We start from the raw sequence: 17,516 nt of genomic DNA, 5'->3' as shown, positions 1-17,516 counted from the left end.
CATTGCTAACAATACGAGCAGCAATGCACAACCGCATTTTGTCAAAAAGTCCTAATAGTTGTGGCCCTTGTTGCTGTACCTCCCTGCAAAAAACCAACACACATTGTATATTCATGGACTTAGAGGTACTGACCTCACAGACTGTGCTGAGACAAACTTCTGTGAGACATTATTTCACCGTGCTGGCTATTTATTTTGGTTTAATTAAGTAATTGGGAAACCAAAAAAGTAAAAAGGAAACTTAAGGCAACACAAATAAATATATTCCTTTTTGGTATTCAAACATATGTATGGTAAGATACACATTTGATGGTTTTGGTACCATGTATAAATCAATCATGAAACATAAGAGTAGTTCTGATCACATCCATATACAACAGCATTAAATTCATACTTCATATAATTTGTGAATAAACAACGACACGCCAACACGTGTTTTAACCTAACAAGGTCGTCCTCAGGGCATAAAAACAAATTATATACCATCAACAATTGCACTTAGAATTGTATATGTGTGGCTTTTTAACAGCTCCTGTAATGGAAGAAGGAAAGGAGAAGAAACACAAGAGAGGGGAGAGAAGACAAAACAAAACAAAACAACGTCAAATTGGTGTGGACTTGAAAATCAAAGTACTTAACCTGTATGTACACATTATAGAGAAAGATGCTGGCCTATTATACTACGCAATGGCGTATACTGTAAATACTACTTTGTCAGCTTTTACTCCTACCGAGTCCTAAAAGTCTTGAGGAATGAGTTATTCTCATCTACTGCAGTATGTGAGTTAGTCCCTCAGAGCACAACAAGATTTGGTTATGTGCAAGGGTAAAATAAACAATAATTAGCCATAATTTGGTAGCTTCAAAGATATTGTGTTGCCGGTGTTTGGAGCGTAATATTGGAGTAAGGTGCTTCAGCATCTACTGGATTTTTGACCTTTTGGTCCTGGCTAGTAAGGTGTAACTGTTGCTGGTTAGCTGCAGTGGAATAAACACATGGATATGTGATTGCTCTAGTGAGTTTGAATATCTTTCATAAAGGAGCATATTGTATACAAATGCCTGAAGTAATCAATTGTTACTCAACAAGTGTCTTCTGTTTAGGTTACCTGTAACATGTTAGCCGATCTGTACAATGAGTAGCAGACGCCATTAATATGCAACGAGCTATGCGAGTTTCCTCTTCTAAGTATCGCCGTAATCTAATAAGATATAAATGGAGAAGAAATGGGAGTCGGATGAGTCCCAGAACTGCTCGTATCCACATAAAAGTTAGCCTGCGCTATGTCTTGTAAAATGATTTTATAGAGATTTTTATAGATTTTATAGAAACCTGCATATTTGGCGGATGTCATATAGGATGCAATACCAGCATATTTAAAAGATATCACGCACACTTTGCAAATCTTAAAAGATGTTATTTAGAAACCAACGTATTCTTTGGTCACTCTAGATGTGACAGCATTATATACATCTATTCCACACAGCTTGGCTTTGGAAACAATTGATTTCAGTTTTAGAACCTTTTCAGCCTCACACCATACACATGTGCAAATGCTTAAAAACTTTTTAGACTTTACTTTAACACATAACCAGTTTATTTTCAATGGGGACTACTATTCCCAAATCAAAGGCATAGCCATGGGGCAAAATATGCGCCCTCATTGGCAAACCTGTTTATGGCATTTTTTTAAGACAAATACATTTTCAACATTAATCCTTTCATGAATCATATCATCACCTGGTGAATGTATATTGAGGATGTTTTGGCTATTTGGGAAGGCAGTAGAGAAGAGTTTGAGGCATTTATGCTTTACTTGAATAATACCTTTGAAATTAACTTCACGGGACATATGGATGCAGATGAAATTATGTTTTTGGATTTCCAAATTAATATATAGTTTCCAACACAATTCAGACCCGCACTTACAAGAAGGCCACTGCAGTAAATTCTATTCTATTCTACATGCAACTAGCAGCCATAGACGGAGTGTCATTTACAATATACCCAGATCAAGAAGGAACTGCAGTGAAGATTACATTTTCCAAGTAGAATGTAAGTCAATTGGTAACAGATTTCAGGAAAGAGGGTACCCTAAGCATCTAATCAGGCAAACCACTGCATCTTTGAAAATGGTCAAAAAACCCAAGCTACTTGAAGACTAGACTAGATTGGATCGAGCCACGTATCCTGTGCATGTCAATTTTATTACCAAGTATTCACAAGACAGCACATTCTTGTATAATATACTACAAAAACATTGGCATATACTGCTTTTAGATCCAGACCTGACTACCTATATTTCAGAACGACCCAATATTATTTTTACTAAAGCTACCACTTTGAGAAATCTCCCCAGTCCCTCCTTTCTCAAATCTGAGCCAATTAGACAGGACAACTGGCTATCTTCAAGCATAAAGCCAGAAGGCTTTCACAAATGTGGCTCATGTAACTTTTGTCAGTATGCATTATCACCAACTAAGGTATTCAAATGTTATGGAGGGCTCCAAATCACAATCAAAGATTTTATCAACTGTCGCTTAAGACTTGATATATACGGCATACAGTGCGTTTGTGAGAAAATATATATTGGAAGCACCATCCGTGAAGTGTGTTTTCGAATTCCTGAACACTTCAACAACCTAAGCAGTCAAGATATCAGACTACCACTAGCCTCCCATTGGCAGAAACATCTTCAAATGGACAACTCTTAAGATATCAGATTTATTGGACTTCAACAGATCAAACCACATCCGAGAGGTTGTGACAGGGAGTTGATGCTACGTCAACAAGAAGCAAGAATTATATGTAAATTACATTGTCTTTCTCTTGGACTAAACCAGGTACATGAGCTCAATGTCTTCTTATATTCACATTGTATTCACTTCCAACTTGAAGGTTCAAATAACTCTAAATTATCTCTTTTTCATGGGGACATACTTACAAAATGCCCCCATATTGCAACTGACAGATATTTACATAAGAATTTTCAAATAATTAGATGTGACTCCCTATGTAAACATTGGTAGAGAATTGTTCTTTGTATATATCGGTTTAGAAACCTAGTTGCTGATGATTTCTCCCAGAGATATTATTTTTGTTGTTTGTGGGTAGGAGTAGGACTACTATCATCAGCTATACTCAAATTCTTTTTCTCAAATACATGCCAAACTTGCAGTAGGCCCAGAACGGGCCTTTGGATCGGGCCACATCATATGTAAATACCTGCACTAAAATAGGTATAACTAAATGTCTCAGTTTGCCCTTATGCTTTATATATATCACATATGTGGACACTAGTACTTTAGTGATTATACTATTCAATGCCTTGGATTGGTTCAATATAGCAGTGCTCCTCACCCAGAGACAACACTTTTGTTTATTTGGAGCAAGGGTACCCCAAAAAATGATCAGCCAGCCACAGCCATCCTATATGACATCCGCCAAATATGCAGGTTTCCCAAATAATCTAACATATATACATCTAATGTATAACACTGCATGTGGCGACAGCACACTTCCCACGTATAGTATCAGCAAACGCATTATAATCTCCTAGGCTACCAGGATCTAGGAGTCGCGTGCCGAAACAAGTATCACGTCTCCAATCATATTGAAGCTAAAAGATTAGCATATTACTAGGTACAATAATTCTAGAACTTTAATATACCTTGTATGCATATTGATTGCGAGGTACCAATTCGCCTCTAACACAGCTCTTTCGCTATTTCCGGAAACACTTTTGGTTCCCTAGCAACAGGTGACACGTGATGCGTCACATGACCAGGAGTCAACCATCATTGATATAGTAACCGGCTCACTCTGCCGATGCGCTTGCGGTGCCCGACGGAGTTCGCCAGTGTGCTCTTCACTTCAAGGTTCTTGCCGGTAAACTCAAGCTACACACAGTTACGATCTGAGCTCTCTATAAAATCATTTTACAAGACATAGTGCAGGCTAACTTTTACGTGGATACGAGCAGTTCTGGGACTCATCCGATCCCCATTTCTTCTCAATTTATATCTATTAGATTACGGCGATACTTAGAAGAGGAAACTCGCATAGCTCGTTGCATATTAATGGCGTCTGCTACTCATTGTACAGATCGGCTAACGTGTTACAGGTAACCTAAACAGAAGACACTTGTTGAGCACAAATTGATTACTTCAGTCATTTGTATACAATATGCTCCTTTATGAAAGATATTGAAACTCACTAGAGAAATCACATATCCATGTGTTTATTCCACTGCAGCTAACCAGTAACAGTTACCTTACTAGCCAGGAACAAAAGGCCAAAAATCCAGTAGGTGCTGAAGCACCTTACTCCAATGTTACGCTCCAAACAACGGCAACACGATATCTTTAAAGCTACCAAATTAAAGGTAATTATTGTTTATTTTACCTTTGCACATAACCAAATCTTGTTGTGCTCTGTGGGACTAACTCACATACCGCAGTAGATGAGAATAACTCAATCCTCAAGACTTTTAGGACTCGGTACGAGTAAAAGCTGACAAAGTAGTTTTTACAGTATACGCCATTGCGTAGTATATTAGGCCAGCATCTTTCTCTATGATGTGTACATACAGGTTAAGTACTTTGATTTTCAAGTCCACACCAATTTGACGTTGTTTCTTTTTGTTTTGTCCTCTCTCCCCTCTCTTGTGTTTCTTCTGCTTTCCTTCTTCCGTTAAAGGAGCTGTTAAAAAGCTACACATATACAATTCTAAGTGTAATTGATGATGGTATATAATTTGTTTTTATGTTTTTACGCCCTGAGGACGACCTTGTTAGGTTGAAACACATGTTGGCGTGTCGTTGTTTATTCACAAATTATATGAAGTATGAATTTAATACTGTTGTATATGGATGTGATCAGAACTACTCTTATGTTTCATGATTGATTTATACATGGTACCAAAACCATCAAATGTGTATCTTACCATACATATGTTTGAATACCAAAAAGGAATATATTTATTTGTGTTGCCTTAAGTTTCCTTTTTACTTTTTTGGTTTCCCAATTACTGAATTAAACCAATATAAATCACCAGCACGGTGAAATAATGTCTCACAGAAGTTTGTTTGAGCGCATCTATGAGGTCAGTACCTCTAAGTCCATGTATGTATTATAGGTGATAGTGGAAAATCCCCTAACTTACCACACGGCTGCAGCCTTTCTTTAATCACTTTGTACATCAGACTCAATATTCATCAGGCGTGCGCACTGCCAGCTCAGGCTTGTGTTTCCACAAAAACTCACACATTGTATATTGAATGCCAAAATCAGACAGTGAAAGTGGGAGATAGGGGTACGAACTGTAGAACAAAGTATGCAGCATGCTTCCTCCTTGCAAATACATATATGCTCGCTATTAATATACTATTAGCTCTCCAACATTTCCCTTTGACAGAAATGATGAAAGTGTGGAGTTATCAAGAGATGTCCTTAAACCTGAGATTTGATGATGAGCAAGTCCCATCATAGAAAGAGGATTGTTTGGTCTGGGCTCGCTGGGTTGCTAATTTGTCTGACCCGGGATTACCCTGGCTACTGTTTGCACCTATGTGTTTCTTGCCCAGACACTATGTTCTCCTCAATTAATGGAAGTGCAAAAAGGCAAATGCCCACTAAAACATACTACTGTGGCCCCCGAGAATACTCACTTTCTTGCAAATACAATGCATGTTGTTATTATGAAACCCATTCACATTTCTGTTTTTTTACAAAGCTTAAAAAAAAGTAAGAAAAAATAATGTAATATTTAATTGAATGTTGAGAAACTGCGTGATCCTGAGAACGTTTCTCCTGATCCTTAGATTGGATACCGATCCCTGAGACTCAGGATAAAGTCCTAATGGCTTCTAGGCAAATTAGTGCTGCATTAGTAATGGTTAGTGTACATCTGTCAGGAGATATACTTTGGAAGGCAACGTTGAAAGATGTGTAAATAGATGTCTGGGATGTGGTAGGAAAGTGCTTCATCTAGTCCCATAAAGGCTTTAATATCGATCACTGTATTTGCAATCCGGGTAACGATATGCAAACCGCGGATCACATGTTCGCAATGTCTTCAGGAGCTCCATGAGCGCTTGGCCTGCTTGAATGGTATCTTGGTCCGGTAGAGCACTATCCATGCAGATCTTCAGGGTTTGGTTGATCCGCTGTTGTGTGGACGGGAGGAATTTTTCCATTAAGAGATGTGGCAGAATATCCTTACACACCATGACGAGACTCTGCGTCTCACTCACCGAATCACAAGGTGGTAATGAGGAGTGGCAGTTTGCAGTCAAACAGCTGAATATGTCTTTCTGGTAGTGCTGGTGGCTGCTCTTTGGGTAACCTGGTGATGTAAAAACAAAGAAGTGCATTACTTGTGGGGAATTACATTTTGTTCTCTTTTCAACATTCCACAATCTGGTCAAAAGACGACTTGTTGTGTTTTGGTGTGAACACCTCTTAATGAAGATAATATAAACACAGTGCCCGCCTGCATGTTGCCTCGTTTTTGTCTGAAATAAATGAATTCTTTGTTTACATACAACTCTGGAACTTCCCTGGACATGACTCTGTCATTCTTCACAAATAATTGTTAAAATATAACACGGCAGAGCACAAAGCAAAGAGAAATAGGAAAGAACTGGGCAAGAAAAGTGGGCAACCAACAGAGCTGGACAAAACTACACATAATAATGTGTAGCTGAAAAGCAGCACCTTTAAGTCCTTTTCAATGTTTGCATACCTCGTTTACTCTTTTAGACTCAGCAGAACAGATAGAAAAGTTACAATAGGTAAGTCACTGGTACCATTTATATCACACTGATATCACATCTGAACGTAATGGCCTCTTGGCGCTGATCATCACTGCAGAGGGCATACTCGTCACCAGGCAGGAACCAGATATCAAAGAGAAGAGTTTTCAGAAAAGATCGGAAATCACAAAGAATCTGACCCTAGTCTTCAAGTCCAAAGAGGTTGGGGAAGGGGAAGAGTGTCCCCTTCCTTTGGGCCCCATTTAGAGAATTGTCATCTGCCCCTATTAAATGGGTCATAAAAGGCAATTTCTCTGAGTTTAGAGACTACTCTGAAGACCAGGTCCTGTGGGCACAAAATACAGGGCTAGCAGTTGCACAATGATGGTGAACATTTGAAAATTGTTCTCGTTATTTTAATAGTGGGCTACCAGTGCACTCAATAAATGCGGAACTAGCGTTAGTCCCCACTTTTAACAAGAAATGGCAAGGAGGATCCTCTTTTTCAGTTCTGGCCACAAAACTGTGGAACACCCTACACAAACTCCTCCGCTTGGAGGAGAAACACCTGACTTACAGGAAACAGCTCAAGACTTGACTTTTCAACAAACCACTTTGAAAGAAAGGAAAAATAATAGCAGCCAGCCAATAATTGTGCACCAGAAACGTGGGCTAATTTACGACAAGCATTTTCCAAAACTCTTGGCACTTTCATCTGTGAGAACCTATCTGACTCATGGAACATCACCTGTGTGACACTGGTCTGCACCTTTCATATCGGTGAAACCTAGCACCAAGAACCAGGAAGTGACAAAACCCTAACCCACCCTCTCCATCCCCCTCATCCCTCAGCTAATTCCCCACTATTAAAATCTTGCATCCTTACACCCCCCACATTCCTACATATGGCCTCCTTGGTCTAGTGTTAGTAGAAGATTCAGACCCTATCCATCTTCTATCTATAACCATGCCATTCATTTTTTGCACTCCACAATCTGGGGGCTGCCCATATGGCTTACCTGCCCAGTCGGTACCAACCCCGAACATAGATTTTCATATCCACACAGAGATAACAGGTACTTCAGACTTGCATCCATCAACACCAACGTTTTCTGCATCTGCCTTCCCGCTATACTAACACAGTGTGTTCGGCAGAGTGTTTAGTGAGCAAGCAGAGACCTATCCCCAACACTGTGAAACCTGTTGCAAGATCGTTTTGGAGTCCATTATTTATTTCTACTCTTCTTTGGTTGAGGATTTTGACCTTTAAAAACACTCGCAACTAGCAGAGCGTTTGGCAAAGCGTTTGGATAGTGAGCAAGCACAGACCTATCCCCAACACTGTGAAACCTGTTGGAAGATCGTTTTGAAGTCCATTCTTTATGTCTACTCTTCATTAGAGGAAGAGTTTGACCTTTAAAAACACTTGCCACTAGCAGAGCGTGGCGGTGTGTTTGGCAGTGTTCGGTGGTAGTGGAGTCTTTGAGTCTGACCTAACTCCCAGCTGGAAAAGCAAATTCTGATCCCCCCGTGCTGTCTTTGCAATTGAAGGATCGCCGGATTAGAGAAATGGTTTTCAGAGAGTTTAGCATTGTTGTTCTCCTCTTGTCCGTGCTGTTAAACAGTGATTTGCCATTGTGGTCCTGCACGGGGCTAAACACTGTTTACAGGCTCCTCTCTCCTTGACTTACTGCTCGGTCGTGCTTACATAGCCTCGCCATCGGAAAGTTTCGGCAAAATCTATATTTTGTCTCCTATGGTAGAACTTGTGCAAAGTAGCAAGCTGAATATTCTCAGCCGGTGGACGACACAGCCGTTATCAAGGCCAGTTATTGGTGGGCATACTGGAACTTAACAAAGCAGTTTGAAACGTTTCGGTAAATCTACACCTCGTTTTCAGCTGTAGAATTTGGATAGAGCAGTAATTTGAACATTTTCCAGCCAGCGGAGGACACAGCAGCTGTTAAGGCCAGTGACTTGTGAATACATCAGAATTTAACAACGTAGCCTACAACTAATAGTAACTGGGGAATGTGCTTTGCAGCGGAGAGACTGGTGGCGTCTAAAGCCGTTGAGCTCCACCGCATTTTGGTGTGACTTCCTCTCTATTAGTGTAAACGGGCACATACCCTGTGTTGGAGTGACTGAGGGCGAAAAGCCTTTGAGCTCCATTGTTTGTGGTTTGTCCCCGTTGCAAAACGGCTCTTTCCATACTACGCAGTGATCGAGGGCTATTATTGCTAACGAGTTTTTGGATTGCTTGCTAAGAATTCAGTTGAATGTGGGTGTGTCTGCATGCAATTTAAACCTTGCCCTCTGATAAGTAACTACGTGTTAACAGTGTCATTTTGCAGGGGCTTCGAACCGGACAGAAAAGTTGAGTTTGATTCGTGTGTTTTCTCACTTTACAGCGCTCGCATAGCGGTACCGCTTGCTTTTTAACTGTCAATTGTAAACACATGAATAGAAGAAAGTGCCACGTTTTATTGTGCTTATGAACTGCTGTTATATTTACTAAATATTTGATTATTTGTGTTTAGTGAATTGGCTGTTTTAACTATTAATGTGTTGTAAGTGTTAGGGTGCAGTATTGCAGGACTAACTGGAATCGCAACGCCTATATTAAAATATTTAAGGGGAAGAAACTTTTATTGTATTGTTGGCTTATCTCGTGGAAGTGACATTTCTCGCATGACTATTGGGAGACTGTTTCTAGCTAACTGTAGGGAAGTAAGAGTTTAGAATTTTATAACAAGTATTGCAGTCACTTTTGTTTTTTTGTGAGCAGCGGGCCTGTCAAATTTTAAGTATAGCATTTTTAATTGCTTACATTTTGCACAACTTTATCTATTTTGTTTGCCCCTCAGGAAGGACGTGCGGGGAATAAGGTGTTAGAAACGAGACTGGGCTTTTAACCCCCTGGGATTGCTATACCTCCGACCCTCGTATTTTCTGTTATGCGCAAATTAAGGAGTAGGAAAAGTTATATTACAGCCATGACCAAACCACAGTACATCTCGGATGCTGAGATGCTATTGGCCATGTCCTTGCCCCTTCCATTGTCCCAGGAGGCCGCTGTTAATATAAAAGTTTGTGATGTAAATCAGGACATGTTGGGCACCCAGATCAACCCTCTGGGCACATTGAACCAGAGCGCTCCCAAGGTTATTAGTACCCCCCCCCCCACCCAAAGACATGGGAAAAAGGGAGTCAAAGATTACATCCTTTTTCTTTCATAAAGAGAGGTTAGTGAAGGGCTTGGATCTTGGTCATATCTGTGGGGGTTCATGTGATGAAAAATTCCACAGGGCTTTCCTGAGGAGAACACAACTAAGCTTAATGATGTTTCTAATAGGTCCATTATAGCTGATGAAAATCTCTTGGTATATGATGAATCAGCTAGTATAAATCAATCGGTTGCGGACAGTGGAAAAAGGGGGATAGATTTGGATACATCTTTTTTTGTATCGCCCCACCATTCGAATTGTTGAGGCGTCCCTCCCTTTCCAATTCGGCACTTAATTTTCGGTGGCAGGCACCGACATCTCAGACTCTTTTGGAAATCAATCAAGTCTTGTGTACTTTAGTTTCCCTGTATGAAGAGATGAAAGAAGACATTAGAAAAAATTCCATTGTTTTACAATTAGTTGTGGAAAAGCTTGAGACCTTGAAGCCGAAGCAGAGTTTGATAGGTAAGTTGTCCGAACTTGAATCTAGGACGGCAAGTATGAATGGGTGTGGAAGGATCACCTAATAAGGGAGAAAGAGGAAATATTCGATTGGAAGGCACAGGGTGGTTATCAGGATCCGGATTGTATAAACATGGGCCCACCGGATATGAAGGTTACAGATTTACCCATTGGTGCTCTTAGTGGTAAGATGGAATCAGTGGGGCTGCCTGCGATAATTACGTATACTTCCAAAAAAATGAAATCACAGGAGGCTCAGGGAGTTCCCGTAAAGAAGAAATCTAAGAATATGTCACCTGCTAAATTTAGTTGGGGGGTGGAGGGATGAAATCCTTTACATCCACCCTCTTAAACCAGCCGACAGTGAGGGACGTACTATTTAAGGATGATGATAAGATGAACCCAGTTAAAAAGGGCAAAGCTTTTGTGGAGGCACCGATGGGGAAGTCCGTACCCTCCTCTTGGGGAGATTTGGCCATTGTTAAAGATAGAATTGAACATGGCATTTCAAAACAAAAGAGATTAATGATAAGTCCAAAGAATACGGTGAAAAAGGCTACGGATCAGCAACATCACAAATTGGAACAAACACTAAACAGTAGTAAGTATAAGCCTTGTGGAGACCTGATCAACCAGTGGAGTGTGACCGTGAGCAAGGATGTGGGTTGGGGGAAACAAGCAAATCTGTCTCCCAAACAGGATGAGGAAAGGTGTATGTTTTTGCCCTGCCAAGCAACATCAATATTTTTTTAACACAGCCACAACCAAAGACTTTGCCCAGATTGATTAGTGAGCCCAAATTAGAGGGAGAAGCGAAAGGTGTGTCCTTCCAAATACCTTTGGATGTGGGTAGTGACCGGAGTAGTAATAAACTATGCACTAATCTCCGACCTAGTGTTGACAGCCGGGTACTATATAATCCTCAATTAGAGACTGGTCTGAGAGAGGTGAGTTTGTTGAGTGAAAGACCTTTTTGGGAACAAAAACCAAAATGTCCTATAATGGGGAAAAATATATCAATGGGGCCCATGCGTTATGGCGCTTGGAAAAATGGCCTAGCCCCTGAGACTAAAACAAACTGTACTCTGGTCTTTGAAAGCGTGTTGTCGGAAAACAACTCGATTATCCTTAGGCATTCAACCATTCTACATCTACTCGCTCAATACCGAATTTAGCCGGTATAGCCTCCACTGATATATCAAAGGTGCACTTTCCTGACCGCCAAAACATATCACGATCAGTGGTTGTTTTTAACTCTAGTCTAGTAGTAGATATATCATAATAAAGCAACGCAATGGCATTAGAGTAGAAGGATTTGACGTTTCCAATGAAGTTAAGGAGGTACAGACCTCTCTTGATAAACAGAGTCTGAAGAGGGACCAGAATGCCTGAGCACTGATTTAAGATTTGCAGCATAAGATTACCAAGTCTGAGGTTTCCAATGGTTGGTCCTAGCTGATTAATGGGTTTAGGGGTAACTGAATCCATGAATATTACCCCTAAGCTGTTATACACAAAAAGAACCTATTGAGTTTGGTTAGTTGGAATACAAGAGGGCATGGACACCTCTTTGCTTCCATGGAGGTTATGAACAGACTGAGTATGTTTCTTGTGATAACTTTGCAAGGGACATGGTTGACACATTAACCAATTTTTGAGAGTTATTCTGTTTCAGGTCAACCAGCTATTAAGGACCCAAAGGGCCGTCTTTCGGGCGGCCTCCTCACATTGATCAAGGCAGTCACAGCACTTTATCCTGGTGCTTTAGCTACGACTTTCGAAATCATTACAACAGAAGGAAGCCTGGAACTGCTGATAATCAATGTTTATTGCCATGATCGGTTAACAGAACTTCATGTCTTTTTGCAGGGTTTAGAAGATTTTATTTTGGAATGGTGTAATTCCTCAACACTAAAAAGGAGATATGTTGTGCTAGTTGGTGACCTCAATTAAAATTGTTGCAATATGGATAGTAAGATAATCCTAACTGAGCCTGATTGGGGGCATAAGAGGAATGGCAAAAAAAGTTATCATGGGAGGCTTTGGTATAAATGTATGGAGGGCCTAGGCCTATACTCATTAAATGATCAACGTAAGAGGATTGTACCAACATGGACCAATGGTTATGCTTTGTCAGTTTTGGATTACATCTTCACTGATGATTGGTTGGCCCCTAGATGTATATTCTTCGAACCTCATTTTACCGCCCATAGTTATCACGCTATGGTGGAAACAGCTTTCCCGATGGAAATGAATATGGGGGAAGCACAGCCTAGGATGGTAATCTCTAAAGATCTGGCCATCAATAATAGTGGGAACAGGATCTCCCGTAATGGGGGCTCAGTGATGAGGTTTAATTATTGTCTCTCCAATTACCCGAATAGAAATTCAGAGGAATGGAGATTTTATGTTCTCACACCTGCAAATTTTGGGAAATGTGTGTCTTTGATGTTAATAGAGGGTAAACATTTGAAGTAGGGTAACCAGGGAATGAGAACAATCCATCATGCTCATGTGTACAGTGACGTGACAAGAAACAAATGAGGAAAGCAGTAAGTTACTACAAAAAAGCACCCCTGATTTCTGATTTAGATAGGCAGGAAGGGATGCGTAGGGCCCAACAAGTGTATAAAAACTGGCTCATCCAAACCAAAAATATGCCTGTACAAGAAGACGCATAGGAGATGCTCTGCTCTCTTAAAGATAAAGATAGTAGAGCATTTTGGAAAATTATAAACGCGATTGATATAACTCAGCCGGATTTGTAATTAAATGGTGTGGATGAGACAACCTGGGTTTCCCATTTCTCTAAATTATTTGCAGGAGAATCAGGGGATCCTCAGGAAGTACGTGAATCATGCGACAATGAGGATGAGTTAAAATCTACTGATTTTAGCAAAGAAAAAGTTGGAGTGTTTACACAAAATAAGTCGGGCGAGAGCCCCAGGGCCAAATGGTCTACCGAATATTCTGTTTCGGGGGGATACCCTTGTTATGGTCAGAAGTCCTCTCCATTCTATTTGAGAACATTGTAAAGACTAGAGTGTATCCTCGTACTTGGTCCACAGCATACATCATACCAGTCTTTAAAAGAGGGGACAGGTCCAATCCCCGGCACTTGGGATACTCAAAAAGTGGCAGACTGGCTTTAGGTGTAACATGGGTAACTCACTTAATAGAACTATAATGAACTGTCTACAATCCCAGGCATGGAATTGGACATACAAAAGTGTGTATGTTGTGTCTTTAGACCTTACAGCTGCCTTTGATGTGGTTGATAGGGGTCTATTATGGTCTAAATTGGCATCTTGGGGAATACCAAAGGGTCTATTGAGAATGATAATGGCTCTCTACTCAGAAACTACACTTAGAATATGTTTAAATCATTCGGGCTCCCTCTCTGAAAGCATTCCAGTGTGTAAGGGTGTTCAACAAGGGTTCATGTTAGCATTCCTGCTATTTAATATGTACTTGGCAGATGCAGGAGAATTTTTGCCAGCCGCAGGCCTGGTCTCTCCTAAATTAGCAGGACTCTGAATTAAATGGCTGGCCTACGCGGATGATTTTCTTTTGTTTGATGTAACCACAATTGGTCTTCAAAGACTCATTGATGCATTTGTCAAGTATGTAAAAGACTTGTCACTGATCGTTAACCCAGAAAAGACAAAAGTTATTCAGTTGACAAAGTCTAGGAAACAGTTCCATCAAAAGTGGTTTATAGCTAAGAAAGAAATTAAGAATTTCAATTCCCTACCGTATCTGGGATTCTTGGTGAATGCGAGACCGAATATTTCCAACACAACCGCTTGGTATAAGGACGAAGCCATTGCTTTGTCGAATCAACTGTCCAAAGTGGACGCTAAATTTGGGAAATTTTCCCTAAAACCGGCAGTTCAATATTATGAGGCTAAAGTAGTTCCAAAGTTACTATACTGAATTGAGGTGCACCAAACAAAGATCCTGGAGCTTCTTCCAATTTTAGAAGGGAAAATTTGGATGCGAGTATTGCAAGCTCCCAAATCTACCCCAATTTCGATAAACCGGTATGAAATGGGGATGGTCTCCCTTAAAACAAGAGCATTGTGGAGTATCCTCTCGCTGGTAAGAACGTTCTTATGCCCACCTGGGAACCCTCTTTTTTTTTAGATTTGAATAAAATGTATTTAAACCAGGAGGTGTGGTACACCTGAAAGAAGTTCATTCTCTGAGTGTAAGCATCTTGGACGATATAGGAAGCACAACCAAGGAACTTTGTAGCAATCCGATGAAAACTAAAACTAGATTGTTTCATTGGGATTGGATTTATACACTCGAATCAATAGACACGTATAGATCACCAAAACATCTACATAGTGAACACAAAGATATGGGAACTTTGGCACCTTTTTCTAGCATTTACCCCGATAGAAGTACTCGGTTGTGCTTCCTATGCTTTCGGTGGAATGCTATACGCACTAGAATACTCCTAGCGCGATTTGGTATGATCCCCATGGATGAAGGGGGTTGTAGATTTTTTGCAAAAGATACAGAGACTTTATGCCATTGAGTCCTACACTGTAGTGCCTCATCTATTTTACATGCTAAATATTTTAAGAGCTTTTATATATAAGAGCGTAATGCAATGAATTATGTTGATAGAGATGATTTAATTTGGTCCCTTCTTCTTGCAGGGCGTACTACTTTCTCAGTGATAGCGATTTCAGGTTTTATTAATGCACTAAATCTAGCTTCATAATGATATTGAGATTCAGTAACATCATTAGTTTGTTCTTTTTTTCTTTCTCTTCCTTGGAGTTATTTGTTCATTTATGTAAAGGAAAATGTGATATTGTAACTTGTAAATGTTCTTAACGATTTTAATGTTTATGTATGTAATGTCTGAATTCCTTAGTTTTGCACATGAGCCAAAAGTTGATCTTTCAAACAAATGATTTAATAAAAAAATAAAACAAATACTACTAACATACTGTGCCCTCCTTTCTTACGTAGATTGTGCAGCAGGGCCAACATTATTGGTAGAAGACCAATTTACATTACATTACATTTTACCTGGAACACCTTCAACATGATAAATATGTTTTAGAAACATGCATATTAATGTAGCATACTTTCATTGATATATGTACATATGAAAACTGCCTTACTGGAAAAAAATGTTGTCAATGCATTTTTACACCAGGGCAAAGCACTACAACTAGGGCAAAACATTGTCTCAGTGCAAACCTTTATTGAGGGAACATGAACTCGATTCAAGAAAATGTTCACTGGAGCAAATGAGGAGATGGCCTGAACATCTTTGATTTGCTCCTGCTACCATTACTTTATTCACAAAGAATAAAAAACTGGGGTAAATCTCGAGACACTGGGGTCATCTTTGTTCTGATTATGCCCAACTGTGATTCAGGGAGTCTCAGAAATGGATTTGTTTTAGTTTCTGGTTTCGTGAATAATGTATAAAGCAGCAGCAACAACAGGGCAAAATTGATCCTGGCTTTGCATGCTTTACTATGTGTATTTTTAAAGAAGATGAATTCTAATGTGTAAAGTTGTGCATCTAAATAAAATTGTTGTTAAAGGCTTATTTTTGAAAGCTATAACACAATAAAAAAAATTCTAAACAAAAAAGCAGCAGGAACACACCTGAGATGCTCAATATGGAGCAGTGTCTCCAAAACAAGTGCAAATAAAAAAACACAAAGGATTCTCCGTTTTTATTTGCACGTGTGTGTGAAATTCTCAGGTCACCTTATGCTCAAAGGTGACCTGCACTTTTCAATGGGGACGGACAGCAGCACAAAAGAAGCAGCGTCCAGCCCCTTGCATGCGTTATTGTCAGGAGTGTGCTCCAACTCTGACGAAAGACTGGCTCCAAGCACCCACATGAGTGCCATGGCCCCTCAAAGTGGAATGTAAACAAAAGAAAAGCATTTCTATCTCTGTTGGGGGGATAGAAATGCAAGTGGGGCAGGAGTGGTTCAAACCACTGCTGTCACACCAATGTGCATCTCTATGTGCCTGTTCAATCAGGCACAGGGGGGTGGCTGTGTTGTGTGTACGTTTTAAAGTGCATCAACTTTGTGAATACAGGATGCGCTTTTAAATGTGCAGCAACACCCTTACTTGTGCAAAGGGGCAAGCAAGGGCATTTGAATCCATATTCAAATGCCCTTTATTTGTAGGGCGCAACTTTTATTGACACAAAGCATGGGATGCGCAAGCACATCTCATCACTTGCACCAATAAACATTTTGAGAATCTGCCCCAAAATGTCTTTGCTCTAGGGCAATTTGTGCCCTATTGCTAATTGCACTTGCTCTAGTGCACAGTTTCTATAATACTGTGAAAAGCTACATAAGGAAACATGTTATGAATGCGATTAAATATATAATGCCATTAAAACTTTGGTTAATTAAGAGCCATTATGCATTGCTAGCTAGGTCTGAAGCAGTGCAGCAAACCTGATTCTGTTGTGAATGTTCCCCAATGTTATTGTGTTTAGATACACCAGCAGCACAACGTACCATAATGAAAACCCGTAAATACATCTTACACAATGGATGTGCAGTCGCTCCTCCTCATCCCTCTAATGTATTCTGATTAAAACACATGTTCATCTGCGTAGCATTTTTATTGTAGATTGACTTTTAAATCGTTACCATTTTTATTTAATGAATGTATTGTGATCATCGGTTTTAGAGAGTAACAGGGTTGAAAGAGCTGAAATCTTGAAAGATCCTTAAATATTAACAAGGAAGAGCTAGTCACCAAGAAAAAAAAACATTTTCTAAAAATGAAACATCTAATGGAGTCTTAAAGAAGGAAATGAGCCAGTTTTAGGCGTCTGCTCATTGCTTCCCTGCCAATGAATTGATGCAGGCATTGATGTTTTTGTAGGTTTTAGTTCTTTGCTGTATTTGAGCTTTTTGTTATTGCGCCTGTTGTGTGTGATATGCAAATCTAAGTGGATGTGGCTAGGTTGAAGCCTTCTGAAGTAGTACATACATTGCAAAAAAGGTTAAAGAAAAGAACCACAGCATTTCTCAGCTGATAAGTACATTTTGCAAATCGAAT

The 17,516-nt window shown here is 39.9% G+C and overlaps 1 protein-coding gene across 2 annotated transcripts in view; it reads right to left on the bottom strand.

Annotated features, from left to right (window-relative positions):
• Nucleotides 1–5,747: 5,747 nt before the first annotated feature.
• Nucleotides 5,748–17,516, bottom strand: part of DIPK2B (divergent protein kinase domain 2B) — a 479,873-nt gene continuing 468,104 nt past the window's right edge. For both annotated transcript variants that reach the window (XM_069636493.1, XM_069636492.1), the window contains one exon: nt 5,748–6,347. In XM_069636493.1, coding sequence (XP_069492594.1) covers nt 6,007–6,347 — 341 coding nt within the window. In that variant the 3' untranslated portion in view covers nt 5,748–6,006. The remainder of the gene's footprint in view (nt 6,348–17,516) is intronic.

This window comes from Ambystoma mexicanum, chromosome 7p, assembly GCF_040938575.1.
Source record: "Ambystoma mexicanum isolate Mex_15411 chromosome 7p, UKY_AmexF1_1, whole genome shotgun sequence".
NCBI classification, from domain to species: Eukaryota; Metazoa; Chordata; class Amphibia; order Caudata; family Ambystomatidae; genus Ambystoma; species Ambystoma mexicanum.
Note: the sequence above shows the minus strand (reverse complement) of the source record. Positions and strands in the feature narration are given on the sequence as shown.